Source organism: Telmatherina bonti (genome assembly GCF_933228915.1).
Source record: "Telmatherina bonti genome assembly, chromosome: 1".
NCBI lineage: Eukaryota > Metazoa > Chordata > Actinopteri > Atheriniformes > Telmatherinidae > Telmatherina > Telmatherina bonti.
The window spans coordinates 35,279,897-35,302,467 of NC_136619.1; the positions used below are offsets into that span (position 1 = coordinate 35,279,897).

Consider the following 22,571-nt stretch of genomic DNA (forward strand, 5'->3'; position numbering starts at 1 on the left):
ATGATGATATCAGCTAACCTAAGTGGAAAACAGTAAACACTCAATAAAGAACTATTTATAATAATAGCTACATTAATATAAAATCTTTTTAAGGCACAACTTGTCACACTTAATGGAAAAACATGTCCCACCCAAAGCTTGACTGTATTTCTGTGTCAACACAATGCTTTAAAACCTTTACAATTCTCCTAAAACATGGGTTGGTTTGGTTTAATTAAAAAATAAAGAAGGAGTCTGCAACATAGTTTTTTGTTTAAACACAAACCATGTAGCATTATTTCAAGGCCGTGTCATTATTTAGGTCAACGAAATTCTGGCAACACAAACACTGCTCCACAAAAACCTGCTATTACGTGCCAGCAGCTACAATAGATTGATTTACTTCTCCATAATAGGTCATATCAGCAGCATGGCTTGTAATTATGATTTATTGCAACCTGGCCCCATTTCTGGTGAGCCGTCCTGATCTGCTAGAGATCAGCGAGTCTGTAATCTTGAGGATTTTAAGGCCCCTCACAAAATTACTGCCACGGATGAGAAGTTTGTTTAATTCCTGATTCCCAGTAAGGTCAGGATTTTACACACCAGTGAGTGGCCTGGACTTTAAATAGGAGCTTGAGGCTAAGTGGCACAGTCAGGAAGAAGGGAGAGACTGAAACAGGATGCTCGCTCTCAAAGATATACACTGCAGAAAGGAATATGGAAGTTACATCTTGAAAAGTATTTTACAGCTAGTCAGCTGATACTAACTAGCTGTGTAAATTTTGATCATATTCATGTGTTCATCGTGAAAGCCATGCTGTTAGGCAGTGGTGTGGTGGTCCCTTAAGAAGTGGATATCTCAATTTTTACTCCTTGTATAAAAAAAAAAAAAAAAAGTAGTACAGAAAATGCTGTTTCAGAAAAAAGTGACATGTAAGATTACTCTATTTAGTTCACCCCCAAAATCCATCAGTATATTTGTTCATTGTCACATAATTTCTGCACTTTAGTTTCAGGGAGGAAGGGTTATGAAATGACTAAACCAATACTGACACACAGACTAGTAAAAGACAGGCTCATAGACATATATACAGATATCATTATTATGTCTATGTTCAGACTGAAGTTAACACAGCTGATGGCTAACTCCACCAGTGTAGCTTAGGTAACCTTAGTTAAGCTGTTGGGCGACATTGGTACATGTGTACGTACGTTTGTAATTGTAAAACCAGCATCACACGGGGGTCTAAAGTGGTTATACTCAATGTTGACTGAAAAAGAAGTGGGTATACCCCGTATACCCTGGGCTACGCCACTGCTGTTAGGGTTTCAGGAATTTGGAGATCCTTCTTTACTTTGAGTAGAATAAAACACGATTAAAGTTGGCCAAGTGGATTAATGACCTGACAAGTAAGTCTTTATCTTATTTGGGTGAAGATGTAAGATGTCCAGATGAGAAACAGGAAGAGTTTCCACAACAATCTTCTTTTTTTTTGGTGAAAATAGCTTCTTTTTTTTTTTAACTCATGTCTGCAGTGTAAACTTATAATAGGATATTTAAGAGTTTTATTCAGGAAAAATAAATATTTTTCTACCACAGTTTTACATTAAATGTACCAGAAATTAATTCCTTTTATTACTACAAATCAACAACCAATCACAGAAACGTGTCATTTGGGAGGCTTAGCTGTGGATCCACTGCCCCCCCCCTCTCTCCCCCCCATAACCTTCCCTGTGTGGGGATGGTTTTGGTTGCTCTCCTGATAATCGACGGGAGGGAGGCTTAGCTGTGGATCCCTTGCCCATCTTTTCTCATCTTTTCTCATTTTTTCCCATCTGTTCCCTCTCTCTCCCTTTTCGGTTCCTGAGTGGCAACCAGCATCACATCCTTGCATTTTGTCGTTATGTATTTAATTTGTACAAGTCTTGAGCATCGGTTGGAGGGTGGGGTTACAAGAGTGGTTTGTGTGTGTGTGTGTGTGTGTGTGTGTGTGTGTGTGTGTGTGTGTGTGTGTGTGTGTGTGTTTGTATGGATGTATGATTGATGATCACTATTACATGTATTACATATGTTATTTATTTTTATTTAGTTATTTATCTATTTATTTATTCTTTCTTTCTTGTTTGTAAATTTCTTTATTTTATTTTGTAGACACTGCTGCTCTTGTTTTGTGTTGTTACTTTTATTTAGAGGACCCCCTTGAAAACGATATGGTGCATCTCAAGGGGTTATTCCTCTATCAGTAAATAAATGTAAAATAATTTGATGTGATTGTGAGGTACTGAGGGAGTTGTTGTCCTTTGCATCACATTAAATGCTATTTATCTAATGTATCTCAGGCAGAAATCATGTTCAAAGACTCGTTAGCGTATTAAAGTTTTAAGCTCTTTATGTCTTGTCGCATTAATTCCAACTCATGCTCAGTCCAGAGCTTCTTCATCAAATGTTTATGCACAGTTGTGCCAAAACCAACGACTTTGCGAGCAGGTTTAAGTTGCAGCAGTTTTAGCTTTGTTACTCAACCAGTTGTCACACACCAGTTAAACTTATTGTTTTGGACATAAAACTACTTCATCATCAAAGAGATGCAAAACAAGTTGACTAACAGTCAACAGCTGTGAAAAGAAGAACATTCCTTCTAATTATTAAATAGTAAATGGTGTGAGCCTTTTACTATTTGGCAGATTTCATAAAGTTGTTTCTCAGGATTTAATTTAGCACATTTTAATCCTTTTACATATTTTCTTGCGTCTTCTCCTCAATTCCTCTTCTTGTCAACTTATTAAAATGAGCTTATATTAAAGTGGCAGTACCAAACTTTGTCCACTTGTACTACAGCTGCCTCGATGAAGGCCAGTTCAGTATCTGTCTTCCATCTTGTCTTTTCTCTGAGCTCCATCCAGCCAGTAAAATCCAGTCCGAGGTTGGCTCTTCTCTTCTCTTGCTCTCTTTTAATCTTTTTCTTGTTTCACTTGACAGTATCCTTCTGAGTTTCTGTGCCGAATCAGCCACGGTGCACATCCAAACTGGACAGCGTGTTGATATTCAGTTGCTGGGGTGTGATTTAGAGCCATGTGGTACGCCAGACTAGAAGTGGTCATGTGTGGTCTCTCAACTCTGAGACACTGCAGGACACTGGTCACCCCAGGAAAGTGTATAAAGAACATCAGTATGCAATCAAAATGAGTCAGAAATCCTGGATTTTAAGATCAGAAATATATGTTTTATTGCTGTGTTTGAATGCTGATTGGTTTACAGTTATCTTGAGCTGGAAGAAGCTCAATCGTAATTAATGTCATTAAGAAGTAGGGGTGGGAAAATCCAATCGAAAAATTGAATATCATTTTTTATTTTTTTTTTGCTTTACAATTTTAAAATCGATTCTTTTATTTTAAAAAAAAATGTGTTTTTTTCCCCAAATAATTAAAAATGATCCTTAACATTTTTTTTGTCATTTTTTATTGTTTTTATTGATCTTTTTACTTGTCTTCTTGGGCATTATAGCATCAGAATGAGGGTTTTGCTACTGTGTTGTTTTTACTAATTGAAATCAAGAAAAATGACGAGCAAAAAAGGTTTTGTGCATTATTTTTGTTTTTAGTCTACAAAAATCAGTAATATCGAGGAATTGTGACAATCACAATTTAAATCAAATCGGCACCCAAAATATCAGAATTGAATCGGGACAAAAGCATATCGTCACAGCCTGATTAAGATGTAGGTGAGGGGGTAAGAAAGTAATAAAGATACATTGATGAACAGCAGAGGGTGAATGCACTGAAAAGTCTTTCTAGTTTAACACTTATTTTCCACCATCATTTTTTTTTCTTTCAAAAGTGACAGCAAGTTGCAAAAACAGGCTAATGTGTGTTTACACACCAAGGTAGAACAGATGCAGAATGGTTAGGGGGAACTGCAGAAACATGCCAGAAACAACACTGTTGCAGACAACAGGGATAACACAAATAAACAAGTCAGCTAAATATTGGGATTGTTGTCATCTGACATGCAGTTATCTTACATATTACATGCTACGTGTGAAGAAACAGCCTTCGTAGCTGGAGTTTAAAACTGCTCAGCAAAAAAAAAAAATCTATTATTTAAGCACAGACTGTTTCAACTTGTGAGATAAAAATTAAGAAAAATACAAAGGAAGCAACATGTCTAGTTTACACATCAGGTAGTTTTTACAAGCATGTCTTCCTAAATTTGTGTCTAGCTTTTAACTTTTGCAGCATAATTCTCGTTTCTAGTCACATCTCTACTTTCTGATTTCAAAAGGAAACAAATGCACAAAAAGCAGCTCGAGACGAAGCTGATGTTCTCTTCATCCCTGCCAAGAGAAATCTCCAGAATCCATGCAACTCGGCTGCAGCAGGAAGAGCGTTTCTGAATACAATGTATATAAAATGTTTACATCCATCACTGCCTAAATTATAAATAAAATCTGATCGTTTACAGGCCATGTAATAACAGCCAATGGAGAAGTATGTAGGAATAAACAGATCAGGGTAGACACAGAAATCTCAGTTTAATGATAAATAAATAAAAATAAACACAGTATCTTAATTCAACATGCTATAATCCTGTAAGCTACAAATTATTTTGGACTTGCTGCCTGTGATTTACAGCTGAAACTCTCAGGATCAGTTACGGGATCAAGATCAAGGGTTTTCATAAAGGCAACAAGTCTCATGTTATGTTTTGCCTCGTATGCTAACTACTGTGTTTCCCCTGTGGCACCGGGGGAGACATGGTAAGATGACAGGACAGTCACTCCCCTCCATTCCTGTCTACTTCAGCCTTTTGTACTCCCCTGTTCCTCCATGTTCAATCTTCCTTCCACCTCTATCTCCTCCTTCTGCTCCTCCTCCTTCTCCTCTAGTACTTGCAGGATAACATAGCGGCTGCCTCTTGTTTGGATAAGTTAATGCTGAGATGTCAGCCTTGATTCTGATGTATGCCACCTGCCTTGGCCTCCAGCTGACCTCGTACTCCAGCTCCCACTGCAGAGACATTCCAGTGCTTTTCTGGTGCTGTGTTTACACTGCAACAGATTGTCCTGCTCTCCCCATCTGCTTCATCGTAGTGGACAGTGGTGAGCCTTTGTAAGTCACTACAAACTCATCCTAAAACGCTCATGTCGCCACAGAATACGTGTGAGGTGTAAAAAAAACCAAGATCCTCGAGAGGAAAAGCTGCCTTTCGAAGTTTCAGCTGAAATTTTGGAGTCAAAAATTAAATTCTTTCCCCTTTAAAGCTTTAAAAACCGAAGAGATAAGAGGTCGGCACACACTGTTTTAGGCTTGGCCTCATGAGGGGAGGCCCATAAGCGGCTCCAGTCACTCACATGCCAAAATCCTCCCACTCAACATTGTGAGAGCTCATGTGAACACCATGACCTCACTAAGTCTGCCCTTTAAATGAAGTAGCCCTGTTGATTTACACTTTGAGCCCAAGCTTGATCCGAAACGAAAGATAGACGTCATATTGAAAGAGGCTCCTAGCCACGAGTCTTTTAGCTTGGACAGAAACATCATGTATGGGGCACCGTTGCTCACAGACCTTGCTTATCGAAACTTGGCTGGAAATGATGTTTTCTAAGAGTTTTTGGGTTTTTATTGTCATGTTGGGTCAGACAATAGGCATACATGTTATTCTGCCACCAGCTGCTTGTGAAGGAACCTGCACTAGAGCATTTTCATAGCAGCTTAGCGGCTGTTTCTTACTCCACATGATGACATCCACTTTTACACCTTTTAGCCATTAAAAATGACTGAAAATTGCCAACTTTCAAAATGATCATTTTTAAACTGCGCTTTAAATGCAATTACAAGTTTAACTCCAATAAAGCAGACATCCTGATTTACGCTGAAGATGCCAGTTTTCAGTCCCATTCAGGAATTCAGATGGTTCCTTTTTATGGGACATGCTGGACCAGCATGGAGAGAAAATTGTGATTTCTTTGAGCAATACTGCTACGCTGAATATTTGTGTCCAAGACAGAGATGGAAATACGTCTTGATGACCATTCTTCATTTATGCTTGTTTTTATAACCAAAAACCTTCTTGAAGGCTTCATGTAACTCCTTCATAATCTGTCCACACTGATGGTATTCTATATATAAGAGAGCTTAGAGAGCTTTTTACCTGTACACACTTTTATGTATGGTTTACTACGTTTTCTGCATATCAATTACTAATATTTTGTTATGTTCATCTAATAAAATTACACATTTCTTCTGGTCTTTTGATTTTATACATATATATATATATATATATATATATATATATATATATATATATATATATATATATGTATGTACATATATCTTTTTTTTTTTATATCTTACTTATAAGTGTTAAAGTGTTAAACAAATCTAAAGAGTGTGGAAAAGAAGATGTTGCTTTCATGGTTTCAGATAATTTACACCAACTGCCAGGTTTTCTTTAGATATAATTTGAGATCATGTCAAAATTTTCAGGTTCACAGTAATTTCATACACACACACACACACACACACACACACACACACACACACACATATATATACATATATATATATATATATATATATATATATATATATATATATATATATATATATATATATATATATATATATGTATATAATTTTTTTTTTTTTTTTTTACTTAAATGGATGTCAGCCATTAAGAGTTGATTCCTTCTTTATTTGATTTCATAAATACAACACAAAACAGGGGCTATCTTTAGATTTCTTTTTTTTTAACCATACTGTCTGCTGAACCATTAGTCAGATGTGACATGGATCAAACCATTGGGGAAAATGGGGAGGACAGTTTTGATTAAAGTTCCTCAAAACAAGTTAAGATGTTTCATATTTATTCAAACTCATCATTAAATAAAAGAAAAACTTCTAAAATGCAACAAATACGTTCATATTTAAAAATGTTTTTTCTATCCATCTTCTCTGCAGTCCACCACTGTCCATTTCTTCTTCATGATGGTCCATACATCATCAGCAGAAGACAGATATGGACAGCAGTCAAGAAAGAACCGGACACCTAAGACCAGAGGTTGCTTTAATCGTATCTTATATGATAAGAAAAATTCTAAAAGTAGTGATATTCTGTTCATCTAAGACCGTAACAACAGCTGGTTTCATTCCAGTCATGACCACCTACACAGAATGTGTGACAGTCCTGTCACATTCACTACCAAAAAAAACCTCACCAAAATACAATTCCATCACTTACAAACGTTGTCAAATGTTTCAATCTGCAAAGCAGACAAGGTTAAGTATGTTTGACTGTGGCAGCTGAGCTCAGCCGCTGGTCTTTCTGACTTACCATTTGAATAAAAGAAAACCAAAGAATCAATTAAATCAAATACGTTAATTATGTGTTGTAATAATGTATCTTTCCTCTATCTGGAGATAAAACACCTTGATCAAGCCTGACGGGCAAAACAGAAAGATGTCCAAGATTGTACATTTAAACAGTGAAGAGTATCGCCATCAAGTGGTAAATAGTGCAATAACATGAGTAAGCCCACCTCTGACAGAATGTAGCATTTATTTATTTTCTGTGCATGCTTCCTCATGGCATGGTCTTGAAAAATAAATAGTTGGTCAATAGTTTTTATGAGCCTTAAATAAAAACTAAACAAAACAAAAAACAAAAATACACCCATTTAGGGAAAACAAACTCTTGAAGGGATAGCGTTAATATAATTTATAACCTACATGTACTGTTACTTCCATGCCGTTAGTGCAGTTTAGTCCCAGAAAATATTTTCCAATGTAATATTCAGTTTTAAAATGACAACAATTATACCATATTATAATGTAACTAATAAAAATACTTTATCATATCATGAAATTTTAAAGTCTCTAAGCCCTTCTGTTCTTAAAGCAGACAAATCAACTAATTTACTAATATTTAAGATTCTTTAGTTTGTAAAGTCTGAATCAAGTGTTTTTTATTTTGTTAAACATTTGATTTTAACCTCATTGGAGGCCAACTGAAGGTCATGATAAAAATACATTTTACAAAGGAATGTCCAATTATTTTATGTATAAATTTAATTATGCATTGTATAAAAGAAGCGTGCTTCTTTATCACATGGACGTATGGACCTTAAATAGTTCTTAGTGCAGTAAGAAATAATTTAAAAAAATAAAAAATAAAAAATGTTGTTAAAATTCAGAAGCTAGAAAATTAGTAAGTAATCAGGAAGACTTGAGACTGCATTATTTCTCACTTTCTCTTTGATAAATCCTGATCAGGAGGTACAAATGAAGTCACCTGACTTCATTACCTATTACTGAACTAGAGCAAAATACTTATGCTTTGCAACGAGCATGTTTATACCACAACAAAAAACTATTTTCAGACATTTATATAACAGGCTACTCTTTATTTCATGTTACTAAACCGATATTATGACAATTTCAAACTGAACCTGTGCTGCATTCACAGACATCCCCACATCCATTCGCTTTTAAGCATTTATTGAAAAACACAAAACAATACAGGATTTTATGACAAAAGGTGGGAAAAATAGTTATTTCTTATTTGTCTTTCTCTTTCTGCTCCTTCTCCTTTTTGTCTTTTTCAGCCTTGGCCTCCTCAGCCTCGTGCCGCTTGATGAGTTCTTCCACTTCCTTCTGTTTCAGCACTTTAATTTTTGTTTTTCCATCTTCCCGTGTCAAAGTGGCAATTTCCACTAAAAGAGACAGTCAAATAAATGATTATCACTTCATATAACAATTAGCTGTACATTAAGAATTTTAAGCAAAAGGGACGTAAATAAATAGTTAACTTACTGTTGATTATTGTAAAATCTGTACATAAAAAATTGTTATAAATCATCTTTTAGCTGACTGAATTCCTCTGAAACTTACCTTTCTCTGCAGAGAGCTTGCTGACATCCATTGTTTTGTTGAGGACTTTAATGGCCAATGCCAGAGCAGAAGAGAGGCTCATCTCTCCTTCTTTATAGTCCTGCTTCAACATGGACACTGCAGCCTGAGGTTGAGAAGTCAACATTATCAAACACCATGCAAGGGCAGTGTCTCGTGAAAATTCACCATGAAAGATGGGAATATGGTTTAAACCATAACTTTGTCTCTGAAAACTACTTACTATGATCATTAGCCTAAAATATACTGTAGGTATATCTGTTCATACTATTCACATTTGCTTCCCACAGTCTAGTTTTTTTTTGTTGAGTTCATCGCACCAATTTTCATTCGACTGGTTTCATTCCACTTACAGCGCTGTTGTTGCCGATGCAGGTTGCCTTCCAGCCGCCATAGTTCCCACTGGGGTCACTCTGGTACAACTGGAAGCCATAATGCTTGTCCCAGCCCATGTAAAGCAGAGAGACACCAAATGGTCTCTTGCCTGTAAAAAAACAAACAGCACAGGTCTAAAGAATATGCAATTTATTTGGCTGTTATTAATAAAAAAATAAAAAAAAGCAAAAAAAAAAAACATAATTGATCAAAAATAGATCAATTAGTACAATTAATGGTGACTGTGATGACATTTTGACACTACAAGCCATTCATCCGGTGGAATGCTTCATTAAGATGAAACGGATGATGAGCATTTTACCTCCAAACTGTGTGTAGGCTTGCTTTATGTCACACAGGGCTGTGACCAGCTGCTCACATGGTATTGGCTCCTGGTACTGCAATAAAAACCTAAAGAAAACTTACTGGTCAGTACTACTGGCACACATTTTGGGAAGTTACAATCAAACTGAACTAAGATTACCATCCTTTTTTTAAAAAAAAAAAACAAGACTTCAACACTGAAAAGACAGAAAAAAAGGCAGAAGATATTAATAAAACTGTCCTAGTTGTCCGACCTTCCTTTGACACTCACCTCTGGGCAATTAGCCGCAGCTCATTTGTCAGTACATTAGCATCTGATGTGATTCCTGCCACACTGCAAGCCATGTCTCTGAAAGGATAATCACAACCAAATCAACCCAGAGAGTAATTACAGAGTTATTCGGAATTAAACAGAGCTAGTCTAATCCAGCAGTACCAACCCATTTAAATCTACAAAAGGCAAGGTTGGGGTACAACATTGTGCCCTCTGACAACACTAAAGCTTTTGCCAAAGTTTAGTCAGTTTAATTAAGTTAGAAAGCACGTCTTCACAGAAACACTTATGATTCCTTTCATGAAGACATGTCAACATTTGCAAAAAAAAAAAAAAAAAAACTACCCTCATTTCCCATAAAGCATCTTCATATTCTCGGTAATCAGCACTGAGATTAGTCCATGAAGACAAACACATAATGCCACAGGGACAGTTGTATCTGCTTCCTGTCTGATATGTTCTCAGCTCTGTATGACAAGTCTGCTCATGAAGGGTCTCTTTGCACTGCAGGAGTCAGATCAGATTGATGGTCTGGTAAAAAGTGAGAATGTTCCCTCAGTTTGCGATTCTACTTCAGCACACTTGTAGATATTTTAATTCTTTTATTTCACACCCAGGTCCATGCAGCAAAGCAATTTCTGTATCAGCAGTGTTTGATACACTTTGTCATTACAGATTTTAACTAGGATTTTATACATGTGAAAATTCAATTATAACAACTTCTGTGCAGAAAAAGCCCTAAGTAGCCATTGTAACATTTACTACCCCTTTTAGAGGGACTGCTGGTCTAAACTACTTACTCATTAAGCTTGTAAATCTTTTCAGAGAAGAAAACTTCATCAAGGAGCTTGTGAATGTTGCGTCTCTCTGCTGCTAACAGAACTCCATCATTCGCTAAAATCCCCAGACATGTTCCAGCATGACCGATGGCTTCCATTGCATATTCCACTTGATAAAGACGCCCTGTAAATGACAGCCGTATGATTACATTAAGCATTTTTATGCAAAAATACAAAGCCTAACATAATATAAACGGATAAACAAGAAACTACAATTCATTATAAGATTATCAATTACAAATGTTTCACTTATGAGGCCGAAAGCTTGAAACTACTATCAAACGAGGCAAATTAAAGCTTGATCTTCACTCAGTCATGATATCTTAAAAGTTATTGTCCACATTTACAGTGTCACTGCAATTACACTAAAATGATGTCAAATGGTGCCAAAATGTTTATAGCAATGTTTTGAGTCAAACCACAAGCAGTTGTGATAAAGTTGGTTGTTAATTTGTTTTATATGAGCATTACCTTTGCACATAACAGAAACATATTTGTTTTCTACATTTCCAGTCCATAAAAAAAACAATATAATGAAAATACTTTGTGTTTGATTACCATTCATTTCATAAACAACATTTCATGTTCATTATTCATTCATTCACATGTTTATTATCAAATAAACATTTATTTGATAAACAAATGTTAAAATAAAATAACACTCGCCTTCAGGAGAAAATATAGTTGTCCGGGAATCATATCTGCGAGACTAAACAACAACAATATAATTAATACAAAAGTAAAAGCCAACATTGCTGAACTGAAACCAAATAAAAATATTTAAATTAAAAGCAGAGTTTATAATAAGAGAGTCACTTACCATTTTCTCACGTCAGCAGAAATATCCTGGAAAACATACAATAGAAAAAATTATATTTCTAAAACACACTTTTTAGTCATAGTTGCGTAAAGAAAGCTTTGAAAATAACTATATAAAATGCAGTGATTGTCCACAGAAAGCTAACTCTTGTTGCTAAAAGCTGAACCACAATGAATTTGCAGTATCTAGCGAGCATGCTAGCGAGCTAACCCGCTATCCAGCTCGTTTACACGGAGTAAAGACTTGTCGTTTAAGCATGACAAACTGAAAATGTAATGTTAAAATCTGTGTAAAAATAAAAGACATAGAAGCATATAAGGAGGGGCAAATTCATAATGATCGCAAGGCAAATAATATAAGTTGACATACTTTTGCTCAGGCTGGGAAGATCGCTTTCGGTTTGTATTCTTCGCACACGCCGGTATCCTGTAGGAAGTGTGTTTTATCCGCTCCACAGCGCCGCCTGTCTGCAGGGGGACCGATACTGTGTCACATTGCCCGGTGAAGGAAAGCGTTCAGAAAAGTAAGGTGTTTTGAAGTCACTGACAGCATAAAACTAACAAAGACTTTCTCCAAACATGGTAACGTGGTACTTTTAAAAACCCAGACCATTCTGAAGTAGAAACTGCCTCACCAAGAGGACAAACCCCCAAACAGGCTTATGGTATCATGTATTCACCATAAAAGAAAGAAAGAAAGAAAAAGAGAGAGTAAAATTTGAGTTTTTTTTAAAGACCTTTATTTCAGGCTACACTAACAAGGGAAAAAGATTCACAACAGCCAATAAGCAGAGAGAGAACTTTGCATCTCTAGGATACAATTCAATTCAATTCAATTAATCTTTGTTTATATAGAGTCAAATCATGGCAATGCCATCTCAAGACGCTTTACAGACAGGAAAAAAAAAACATAATGAAAGCCAATTCATAATAGCCTATATAAGGAAACCAACAGATTGAGTTGGAAGCTCCAACTCAATCTCCCATCCTGAGCAAGCACACTGGCGACAGTGGGAAGGAAAAAAACTCCCTTTTAACAGGAAGGAAACCTCCGGCAGAACCCGGCTCAAGGACAGGCAGCCATCTGCTGTGTGGGGGGAAGAGGATAGAAAGACAACAGACAACAGGAACTGCTACGCCAAGGAGACCTGTTGCGACAGGAGACATACATGTTAATGATGCAACACTATAAGAGAGAGAGATAAAGAGAGAGAGAGAAAGAAGCTCAGTGTATCAGGAAATGTCCCTCAGCAGTCTAAGCATAGCAGCATAGCAAGCAGCATAACTAAGGGATGCTAACCATCCCTAACTAATAAGGGACATAATCTACACATTTTAAACAACAAAAAAAAATAGAAAGATTGATGGTTTGAGAGAGGTCCATGAAGCAATATGTTAATCTGAAAACACCATCTGTGAACTGATGAGGTCGCCCCAGGTATCACCATTCCCACACCTTTTCTTCCCAGGATGCTTCACAATTCACAGCTTGGGCTTTATAAACAAACCACTTTTGGTCAAGCAGTCAGACAACTCAAAGTTGACAATACCTTGAGTGATTTACAAAATGGTCAGGTAAGTCAGTGATACTTCTGTATAACGGACTATTTACATGTTAATAGTCCTTTTTACACTTTTCAGCTAAACTTCACAAAGCTTGTGTGAGAGGTGAAATATTTTGGAGCATCAAGAAAAAGAGATCTACTTGCCTTTGTTCAAGCTCTTAGCACATTCACAATCTTATTTTCATTTAGTTGTATGGTTACTGTATACATTTAGCACAACCATGATAAAAATCAGGTATAAATAAAATCTTATTAATGCAGGCACTTGTGATTGCCATTAACATTATGTTTGAAGTATTTTGGAAGTATACATCTTTGTTAGAGTATGTCTAAATAAAGAAGTATGTCTCATATTTGAGAGTATTCTTTTATACATTTCAAAGCTCATTACTCTCTTATTCTCCAAGGTTTTAGATTAAAGTAACCCTCATATAAACTTTGACAGCTAAGGTAGTAGGGCTGTGATGATATGCTTTCGTCCCGATTCGATTAGATTCGATTCTGATTATTTGGGTGCCGATTCGATTTAAATTGCGATTCTTCCAATTCTTCAATATTGCTGATTTTTGTAGATTAAAAACAAAATAAATGTATAAAACTTATTTTTTTTGCTCGTCATTTTCTTGATTTCATTTAGGAAAAAAACAACACAGTAACCAGATCATCCTTCTGCTGCTATAATTCCCAAGAAGACAAGTAAAAAGATCAATAGAAATTACATAAATTTTATACTGTATTATTTCTATTTATTGGAAAAATAAATCGATTTTTTTTTAACAAAAAAAACGATTTTAAAATTGTGAAGCAAAAAAATAATAAAATAAAAAAAAAAAAAATCCAGATTTAGATATTCCCACCCCTATAAGGTAGACTGCACAGCACCTCGTAGAACATATAAAACAGGTCCTTGTTGTAAAATCAAGTACTGAACATGTTGTGGGAGTAAAATGAGCGTCGTACTTTTATTACCTTTCTAAAACTAAATAGCCATTTACTACTTTGTTGGGGATAAACGTAGCAGTAGTTTTCCTCCTGTCCTGACAAGCGTGCTAAAGGCTTAACTAACATGTAGAGGTATGCAAAAGTAAAAACACAGAAGAAGAAGTGCTGAACGCGATTGGCTGATTGAGCAGCATGGCGTTTGAATGGGAACAGGAAGAGCTCTTTTAGTTAGCCGACCCAGAGACGAGGTTATATGACGACGCATCTTTCAATCACAAAGTTTTAAGTGTCTGTACACCTCAAGTGTCCAGTCCAAATCACACCTGGGACATGACTATAGAATAGCAGTCTGTCCAAAGAGGTAGGTGCATTTTAATGCAGTTCGTTAAATATAATGCTAACTGTGTTTATCTCGCTAGCTCCGTGTCATCAACACAGTTTAGATTTCTACGTGAACATGTCCGCCTGGTGACACCTAGTAGTTTTTACTAAACATGTGGTTTTGTTGTTGTTTGACTAATTTTGTTTTATTTTTATTGTTGTTTTTGGTTAAAATGTAACCGGCTAGGCTAGGCTACACCGTGTCCTTCCGAGTCCTGGGTCAGGTTGTTACAGCCTCAGCTGATGTTTATTTACCACGTGTTGATCGGGAGAAATCCTGTTTTTTGTCATCATAAAAACCCAATTAATCTGGCCAAATGGGGTTTCTTAAATTCCGCAAGGTTAGCTTTTTGTTTCGTGCAGCGTGACCTTTGAGCTAACTTTAACAGCTAACTGGAGATAAGTGAAACATTACTGCCAGAACACAAGTAATATGCAGCTTTGCATTATTTAGTGATCGTGTGTTTTAACAAGAAAAATCCGATCAAACACGGGAACATATCATTATTAGATAGATAAATATTACTTAATTTCAGACAAAATAACACAATTTAATCAACAGGTTTAAAAAGTAGCAATTATTATAGCGTCCGAAAAGGAGCAGGATGAAGAAATAATTATGTATTTCTGTCCCCCTTTCCAATTATATTCTTTTCTTCCTTGCAGTTTTCTTTTTTAATGAAATAGGAATAACTAAATGCAAAAAAAAAAAATATATATATATATATATATAGACATGTACACATACATACTCGTACACATCTGTGTGTGTGTGTATATATATATATATATATATATATATATATATATATATATATATATACATACACACACACACATACATACACATATGCACATACACTCACAGGCACAAAGCAATGACATATTTACCTTTATAAGTGATCATATACCTCTCTATATATTTATATTTTCTCAGAAATCTTCATATATGCACAAGTATTTATGTACATATCCACATCATACAACTACAGATAAACTTGCAGTTGTACATACCCCCACACATGTGCATATACTTACATACATTCAGTATTATTAGATGTTTAGCTTTATGTACCTATTTATCCTATTGGTTTACATACATTCATTTATATTTTCTAATTAAAATTTCTTTGACTTTTTTCTTAAAATGGATAATGTTTGGACATTGTTTGAGTTCTTCCTGAAGATTATCCCATAATTTTACACCATATACTGTAAGGCGCATGCTTAAACAAGTCTTGTTGTACAATGAAAACAGTAAAAGAAAGCTCATCTAGTTCACTGTTGGTCCGATTGGGGATATTTATTTTATACACAGTAATATTTGGCACATTGATGTTTGAAAGGATGTTATAAACGTGTCTTATCTCAAAGATAGGCTTTGCCTTGCTGTAATGATGACCAAAGTAACTTCTCTACACTGGGAAATTTCAGGCAATGTTTACTTAAAAAACAAAACAATTAAAGGGCAGTCTTCATTAGTGTTTCCACTTGATTAGGAAACTTATTTGCCTATATTTACTGTACTGTTTTTGTTGTTGTTCATGATCTCAGGCAGGTATCAGTCTGATGAGGGGGCATCTTCAGCTGGCAGGATGCAGCAGAAAAGGAATATTCAGATCATTGAGTGGGAGGACCTTGACAAAAGAAAGTTCTACTCTTTTGGGGTGTTCATGACAATGAGTATCCGGGCCACTGTCTACCCGGCTACGCTGATCCGCACTCGGCTACAAGTACAAAGGGGGAAATCGCTCTACAGTGGCACCTTCGATGCCTTCTTCAAGATCTTGCGAGCAGAAGGTGTTCGAGGCCTGTATCGTGGCTTCATGGTTAACACCTTTACACTCATCTCAGGCCAGGCATACATAACCACCTACGAGCTGGTGAGGAAGTATGTTTCCCAGTATTCTGAAGACAATACGGTCAAGTCGCTGGTGGCAGGCGGCTCGGCCTCCCTGGTTGCTCAGAGCATCACCGTCCCCATCGATGTTGTGTCCCAGCAGCTGATGATGCAGGGCCAAGGGCAGCACCTCACACGCTTTCGCCTCAGTTCTAGTTCTGAGACAGGAAAGCCTAAAAAGATGATCGGCCAAACGAGGAACATTATTGCTCAGATTTTTGCTGCAGATGGCTTCCGGGGCTTCTACAGGGGATACGTGGCTTCTTTACTCACTTACATCCCAAACAGTGCAGTCTGGTGGCCTTTCTATCACTTCTACGCCGGTAAGTACCTGGAATAAGTTTTCAAAACTTTAAGGCTGAGTTAAAAAAAAAAAAAAAATCACATTTTTGAGTGGACTTGTATTTCAAAACACTAGTACAGAAATGATCAGTTATTACATTAGCATGGTAATTATTACAGAATTATCATGCTCATAACCAAGGCATGAAAAGCAGTTCTCAGCACATCTGTGTATTAAAAGTTGCAGTTGTAGAATGACAAATTGGCAAAAAGAGAAGTCACGTCAGGTTATTGAGAGAACAAAACAAATGGATACAAAATGTTGTTTCACAAGGAACTCTGCCTCCAAAGGCCTTCGAGTTCTGTTTGACCATATCTTAGCAAATGTTTTCTTTATTCACAATGTTTCTGCGTGATATTAGTGAGGATATATCCTTCCTGTCCTAGTGATAAAGTATCTGTATGTATAACTTTAAACAGAGCAACTCTCCAAACTGGCTCCCAGTGACTGCCCTCATCTGGTTCTTCAAGCCATGGCTGGACCTCTAGCTGCTGCGACTGCCTCAACTGTAACCAACCCAATGGATGTGGTCAGAGCCAGAGTACAGGTAGCACACTTTAATCTAGGAATGCACCGATATTGATATCAGTATCGGCTCAATATCATGTGTGTGTACATGAACTTGGTATTAGTAAGTGTTCCGATACCACACCTGATACCACACTAGTCAAGCAAGAGCAGATGTGTGTGACGACATGCTTCAGACATGTTTTAAAAGAAATAAATGCCTTGAATGCTAAAATGTGACATTTTTTGTCACACTAAAAGTGAGATCTTTGTTTCAAAACCACACATTCATAGTTGTATTCAGGTAAAATGTGCCAAATCAAAATAAAACTTGTTGAAATTGTTACTGTAATGTTATTATATTTGTATTGATGAGGTAACTTAAGGAAGGATGGGTCATTTATTACAACCTGATGAAATCTTACACAGTTAGAACAGCAATAATGTTCACACAAACAGATTTGGTATCTGCAAATATCAGTATCGGCAGATATTCAAATTTTAGATATCAGTATCGGAACTCCCAAAAAGTGGATCGGTGCATCGACTTTAATCATACATGTGTCTTATATAGAGGACAAAACATGCATGTACTTAATTAAACTCATTTATGTTATGTTAGTTTTATCTGTTTTTATCAGGAAACGTTGTGTTCCCCGCATGTTGTGGCTATCGAATTTGCAGTTCAGTTCATTTGTGTCGGTAAAATACGTCAGCCAGGTAAACTTCAGCCACTCACTGGAAAGCAGAATTTTCTGGCTGAGTGTCACCATCATCATCTGTCTCCTCTTTAGCATAAGGTTTAGTGGGTAGGACGCCCTGATAGTCTTCTTCGTCTTGTTCTCTGTTGTTATGCTTACTATGGTCTAAATTTGTTTTGTTTTTTTACTCCTCTGTTTAGAAGTAATTCAATCTTAAAATGTGGCATAATTTGGGGGCGTGTCCTTTTGATTGACAGTGTGTGGTTCAAGATGTGTCATAGTGGAACATAGAGCATGTGCTAAAATCTCACCAGGCACGTTTTCTTCATGTTAATCTGACATTGAACAACAAAGTTCAGTTAAAAGTGACTCATTTTCAGTGTTGATTAGAGAGTATGAAGTGTTAGAGGAGATTGCTGCGTTAAAAAGCCCCAAGCAGTGACCTTTCTACACACATACCCAGTAAACACTCCGTTGGATTAGCTGCCACATACATGCATCGCCTCAGTCTGCAGTCTTCTGGGGGTTTAACAAGAGCCGGCTGGAAAATTTTAGCACAATATTCAGAGCGAATGACATGGACATTTGCTCCTCTGGAAAATCGCTTGAAAATTTCAGCTCTGCAGGGCAAAACAGCAAAGTTGAGATCAGGTCAACTGGCCACAAGAAAAGGGAGAAGAATACATTTCTTGACTTATTAATTTCTTTATGAAAACTGAGCAAAACTTGGCTTGGAAATAATTCTTTTGTTTTTATCTCAAGATGGAAAGTAAATTATGGCATTACTCTGGGGTGAGAACGTTTCTATTATAATAACAAATGATTCAGTTTTTAAATACAAGATAACAAAAGGGTTCAGTATTATAGTTATCAGAAGTTCAGTCATGAATGGCATCTTGATGGTTATTGATTTCAGCTGCGAGTGTTAGATGGTAAATGTGCAGCCAGATGTTTGAAGCAGAATTACGTTTATTTATTTTGCAGTTTTCTTACATTTAGTTTATTTATGTTTTAGCTTTAGCTTGCTTTGGGTTGAACAATTATAAGGTTTTGCTTTATGGATATGTTTGAGTCATTGGTGTTTGTTTTTTATATACCGCTAAGTTTAGCATAGAAATTAGCCTTATAATATCGTCTCCAATAAACGGCTTCAGCCAGCCTTTGAATTCAGGGTTTGATTCCCACTCCTTTCTAGAGACATGATGAGCTGGATACATATTTAGCTTGTGTCACACAGTGGATGAGGTGAGTAAGTGATGGAGGCTGTGAATCACATCAAATGTTATCAGAGTTTACTTAAACAGCTGTTGGGTGAAGCAAAGATGCTGGAGTTGCTTAATCGCCTTTGCTAACCGTACTTAAAGATGCATTACGTATCTTTCTGACCTTATAACTCCGTGTTCTAGACTTGTTCAATGACACAGTGACATCTACCATGTGCATTGCTGCTGCCCAGTGAGGCTGAGAAAACTGCACGACACAACTCTTGTTTCCGGGATGCTGTGATGTTGCAGCAGAGTTTCACTTCACATGCTAGAAAACAGAAATAAACACGCTGGTTGTTTTGAACGTAGACCGTCACTAATTCAATAAAGAAACACAAAGAAAGACTAAAATAGAGAGGAGCAAAACCAGAGTTATTGTACGATTGTCTTTTGCTGACTGAAGGAACGTTACTTTAAAGGAGAAATTGTCTGCACTGATAACTTGTTTTCTGTGTTTTTAGTTTTAAAAATATAACAAAACAGGAAATGTTTTAATTAGTCTATTAAATGTGTGTTTAGGTTGAAGGGAGGACCTCGGTCATCGAAACGTTCAGGCAGCTTATCAAAGAAGAAGGCTTCTGGGGACTGACCAAAGGACTATCGGCACGCATCATTTCATCTACGCCCACCGCCATTGTCATGGTGGTCGGGTATGAGACACTGAAAAAACTGAGCTTGCGCCCTGAGCTGGTGGATTCAAGACACTGGTAAGAAGAGGCCTGGACAGTCAGTACATGGACTATGTGCCATTTTTAGCCCTCAACCCAAAGTTCCTGTGAAAGTACCGGGTGTAAGAAGGGTTTATCTCAAGTACAACATAATGTGGGAACAGCATAGTCAGCAGTTTTTATTTAAACACTAAAACAACACGTTTAACCCTTTATTCAACCATCCAGCCCAACTTGTTATTCACAGGCTAACTGGTGATGAAAATCCACAACCAGTTCTAGTTAGTGAAACGTTGTAGCTGTATGTTGCATAAACTGGAGCGGTGTTGTTTTAACACCAGCGGATGCTGACAAAATGACGCACGCTTCAGTTTGTTCAGTCCAGCTGACCATCGATTGTTCCCAGGTATGTTCAGGCACGCACGTGTTGGAGAAAAGTGGAAGTGATGATCTCAGTGGTTATACCTGCATTTATGCAAAGCAGAGATGTTCGCCAAACTGGCTTCTCTCACAGCCTTTTTAAAACTTTTTATTTAAAGAAAAATTTAAAAAATCTTGCCGATGTTTTGTCCGGTCAAGACAACAACTTTGTTTTAAGTTGCAAGAAATAAAAAGCCAGAAGGAGAATCTGAATCTTACAGATTTTAATGCCGATTTGAACTTTTCTTATTTGTCATTAATTCCAGAGAAAAATTGTTTCACATGAAATATTTTCTCCACATTTTTCCGACACGCTAGTTTGCAGTCTTATTGATGTTGTAAAAAATGTTGCAGTGATCATGCTGGCTAATAAACGGCTGGTTTAGTGTGTTAACTAACGAAAAGGTGGGTGTAATTTAAAATATTTCCATTAAGCTGGAGTCCTTGTTGAAACCTGCGAGGCAGAACAAACACTGTTCCCTTGTGACAGTACATGTCTGAGTGCAATAATGTTTTATCCTTTTCGGCACAAATGTGATTGAATATTTCCGGCTTGTTGTGTGAATAACATGTCTTCAAAGAACTTCTCTGTACCTAACTTATTTGTCTTTGCTTTGTGGCTTTTCTTCAGCTGTTTTGGGAACCGAAGTGTTCAGACTTTGTCATATTGCTGATTTTCTTTTTTCATTTTGTGAAGAGAAAAACCTTTTGAGTATTTGTGGTTCATCACATTTGCTTTTGTATGAGCGTTTTAATGGCTTTATAAAGGGGGTGATCGATTTGCAGAAAATATTTTAATCTGTCAGACCCTCGTCTTGTAGAAGCGATCATATTTTTATGTGCAAAATTATATGTCAGGGGTTTTCTAAAAGAAAAAGAGAGAACGTGACCGGTGGTTTTTATCTTGATCGGAGGCCTGAAAGTCTGTTTAGATGAAGCTGGGGGGAGTGACGACTATATCTTTCTGTTTATTTTTTTATTGCACTGCTGTTGGTTTCACTAAAAGTATTTTTATTTGTGAGTGACCAGTCTTCTGTTGTAGATCTGATCCGTAAGATACAGAATACACGTAATTTAACAAATATTGTGTCTTCAGGTATTTGGCCATTAAACCATAAACTGCTGAACAGAATCATTGCTGTCTGTCTTTTTATTTCCAGAAAGTTTTTATTTTTATGGAATCATATTAAAGTCTTCTTTTCTGTGGTATTTTGAGAATTTTCTGTGGTTAACTCAGGAAATTATCATTTAAAAAAAACAAAAAACTAAAACATTGTTTTGGATAAATTAATGTTAAGTTATTTATTGGCCTTAAACTGTATCAGAGTAGAGAAACAAATATTTGTGAATACTGTTTCAGTTAACAATTGATCCAAATACCATGCAGAAATGAATTAGTTTTCATTAAGCATACAAATAAATGTAACATTAAATAAAAAGGGTCATTAACTAAAATATTTTTGAAATGTTAAATAAAATGGTAAAATCAAATATACCATTATGAAATAGAATCTAATTTAGTTGAGCATTGAAAAAGTATATTTTATTTAGTTTTAAATATTTTTTGACATCTTGTTTAATGGAAAAATAATTTTCGTCTGCATTTACTTTGTCAGTAAAACAACTTTCCATTAAATCCTTAATATGTCCATCATTTTCCAAATTAGAAAATGTTGGTAAACATTGTTTTTATTTAATCACAGACTTTCTGCGGCGTTTAGTCTATATTGTGTGTTTCTATACTGTCCTCTGGGAGTTTCTCATGCAGATCGGATCTGGGGGGAAATCTGATTCTGCCGCCGGAGAGTTAATGTGTTTCCTTGATGTTCTAATAACCACAGGGCGTCTATTCATCTCATCTCATCGAAGGCGACGCTCTGGCACCAAAGGTCGTATCTCATTACGCTGGTTGGTTAATGACATGAAAGCGTTCAGCGAAGGAAGTCCACTTAGTTTAAAAGCAGCGTATTTCCAGATAGTTTCAGTAAAGTGGACGTGCAACATTTCAGACCGAAACAACAAATTTTAACAGATTTTTGTCCCTTTAATGTAAATATAGAAACCTGTGTATTGACTTCATGCTATTTAAAAAAAAAAAAAAAAGTATAGATTTGATGCATTTTTGTGTGTTAAATAAGTTTAGTCTTTTTCTTCACACAAGCGAAGAAAAAAAAAGTGTCTCAAGTCAGATTAAGAAAACTAAAGCATCTCACTAACATGTCAAAAATCTACATTTTCATGAAAAAGACAACAGATGGCAGCAGCTGTCAGGTTTCCCTCCAGGCTTGTCTTCACACCCTCAAACTGTTCCGTCCACAGCGAACACACACATACACACTTCCTTTTAGAGTAAAAAGCG

At 36.3% G+C, this 22,571-nt stretch overlaps 2 protein-coding genes across 2 annotated transcripts; one reads left to right on the plus strand and one right to left on the minus strand.

Moving 5' to 3' along the window:
- Window positions 1-8,461: 8,461 nt before the first annotated feature.
- LOC306764207 (proteasome subunit alpha type-4-like) lies at window positions 8,462-11,967 on the minus strand. The gene is made up of 9 exons (XM_079251256.1): window positions 11,891-11,967; window positions 11,522-11,547; window positions 11,368-11,410; window positions 10,663-10,825; window positions 9,860-9,937; window positions 9,587-9,675; window positions 9,243-9,373; window positions 8,872-8,995; window positions 8,462-8,693 (listed from the first exon to the last, which is right to left on the minus strand). Exons 2-9 carry the CDS (start codon window positions 11,522-11,524, stop codon window positions 8,539-8,541), a joined length of 786 nt encoding a protein of 261 aa, XP_079107382.1. The 5' UTR covers window positions 11,525-11,547; window positions 11,891-11,967; the 3' UTR covers window positions 8,462-8,538.
- Window positions 11,968-14,240: 2,273 nt separating this feature from the next.
- slc25a44b (solute carrier family 25 member 44b) lies at window positions 14,241-21,334 on the plus strand. Its single transcript, XM_079246528.1, has 4 exons — window positions 14,241-14,388; window positions 15,963-16,631; window positions 17,071-17,198; window positions 19,644-21,334. Exons 2-4 carry the CDS (start codon window positions 16,004-16,006, stop codon window positions 19,833-19,835), a joined length of 948 nt encoding a protein of 315 aa, XP_079102654.1. The 5' UTR covers window positions 14,241-14,388; window positions 15,963-16,003; the 3' UTR covers window positions 19,836-21,334.
- The last annotated feature ends 1,237 nt before the right edge of the window (window positions 21,335-22,571 follow it).

Excerpts from the sequence above, each read along its gene's own strand:
- LOC306764207 (XM_079251256.1), bottom strand. Across the intron at positions 10,826-11,367 it reads AACTATATTTTCTCCTGAAG|GGCGTCTTTATCAAGTGGAA; the intron begins GCGAGTGTTATT and ends TGTCATTTACAG. Across the intron at positions 8,996-9,242 it reads GCATCGGCAACAACAGCGCT|GCTGCAGTGTCCATGTTGAA; the intron begins GTAAGTGGAATG and ends TCTCAACCTCAG.
- slc25a44b (XM_079246528.1), top strand. The coding sequence starts at position 16,004 with ATGCAGCAGAAAAGGAATATTCAGATCATTGAGTGGGAGGACCTTGAC. Across the intron at positions 16,632-17,070 it reads TTTCTATCACTTCTACGCCG|AGCAACTCTCCAAACTGGCT; the intron begins GTAAGTACCTGG and ends AACTTTAAACAG. Across the intron at positions 17,199-19,643 it reads TGGTCAGAGCCAGAGTACAG|GTTGAAGGGAGGACCTCGGT; the intron begins GTAGCACACTTT and ends ATGTGTGTTTAG.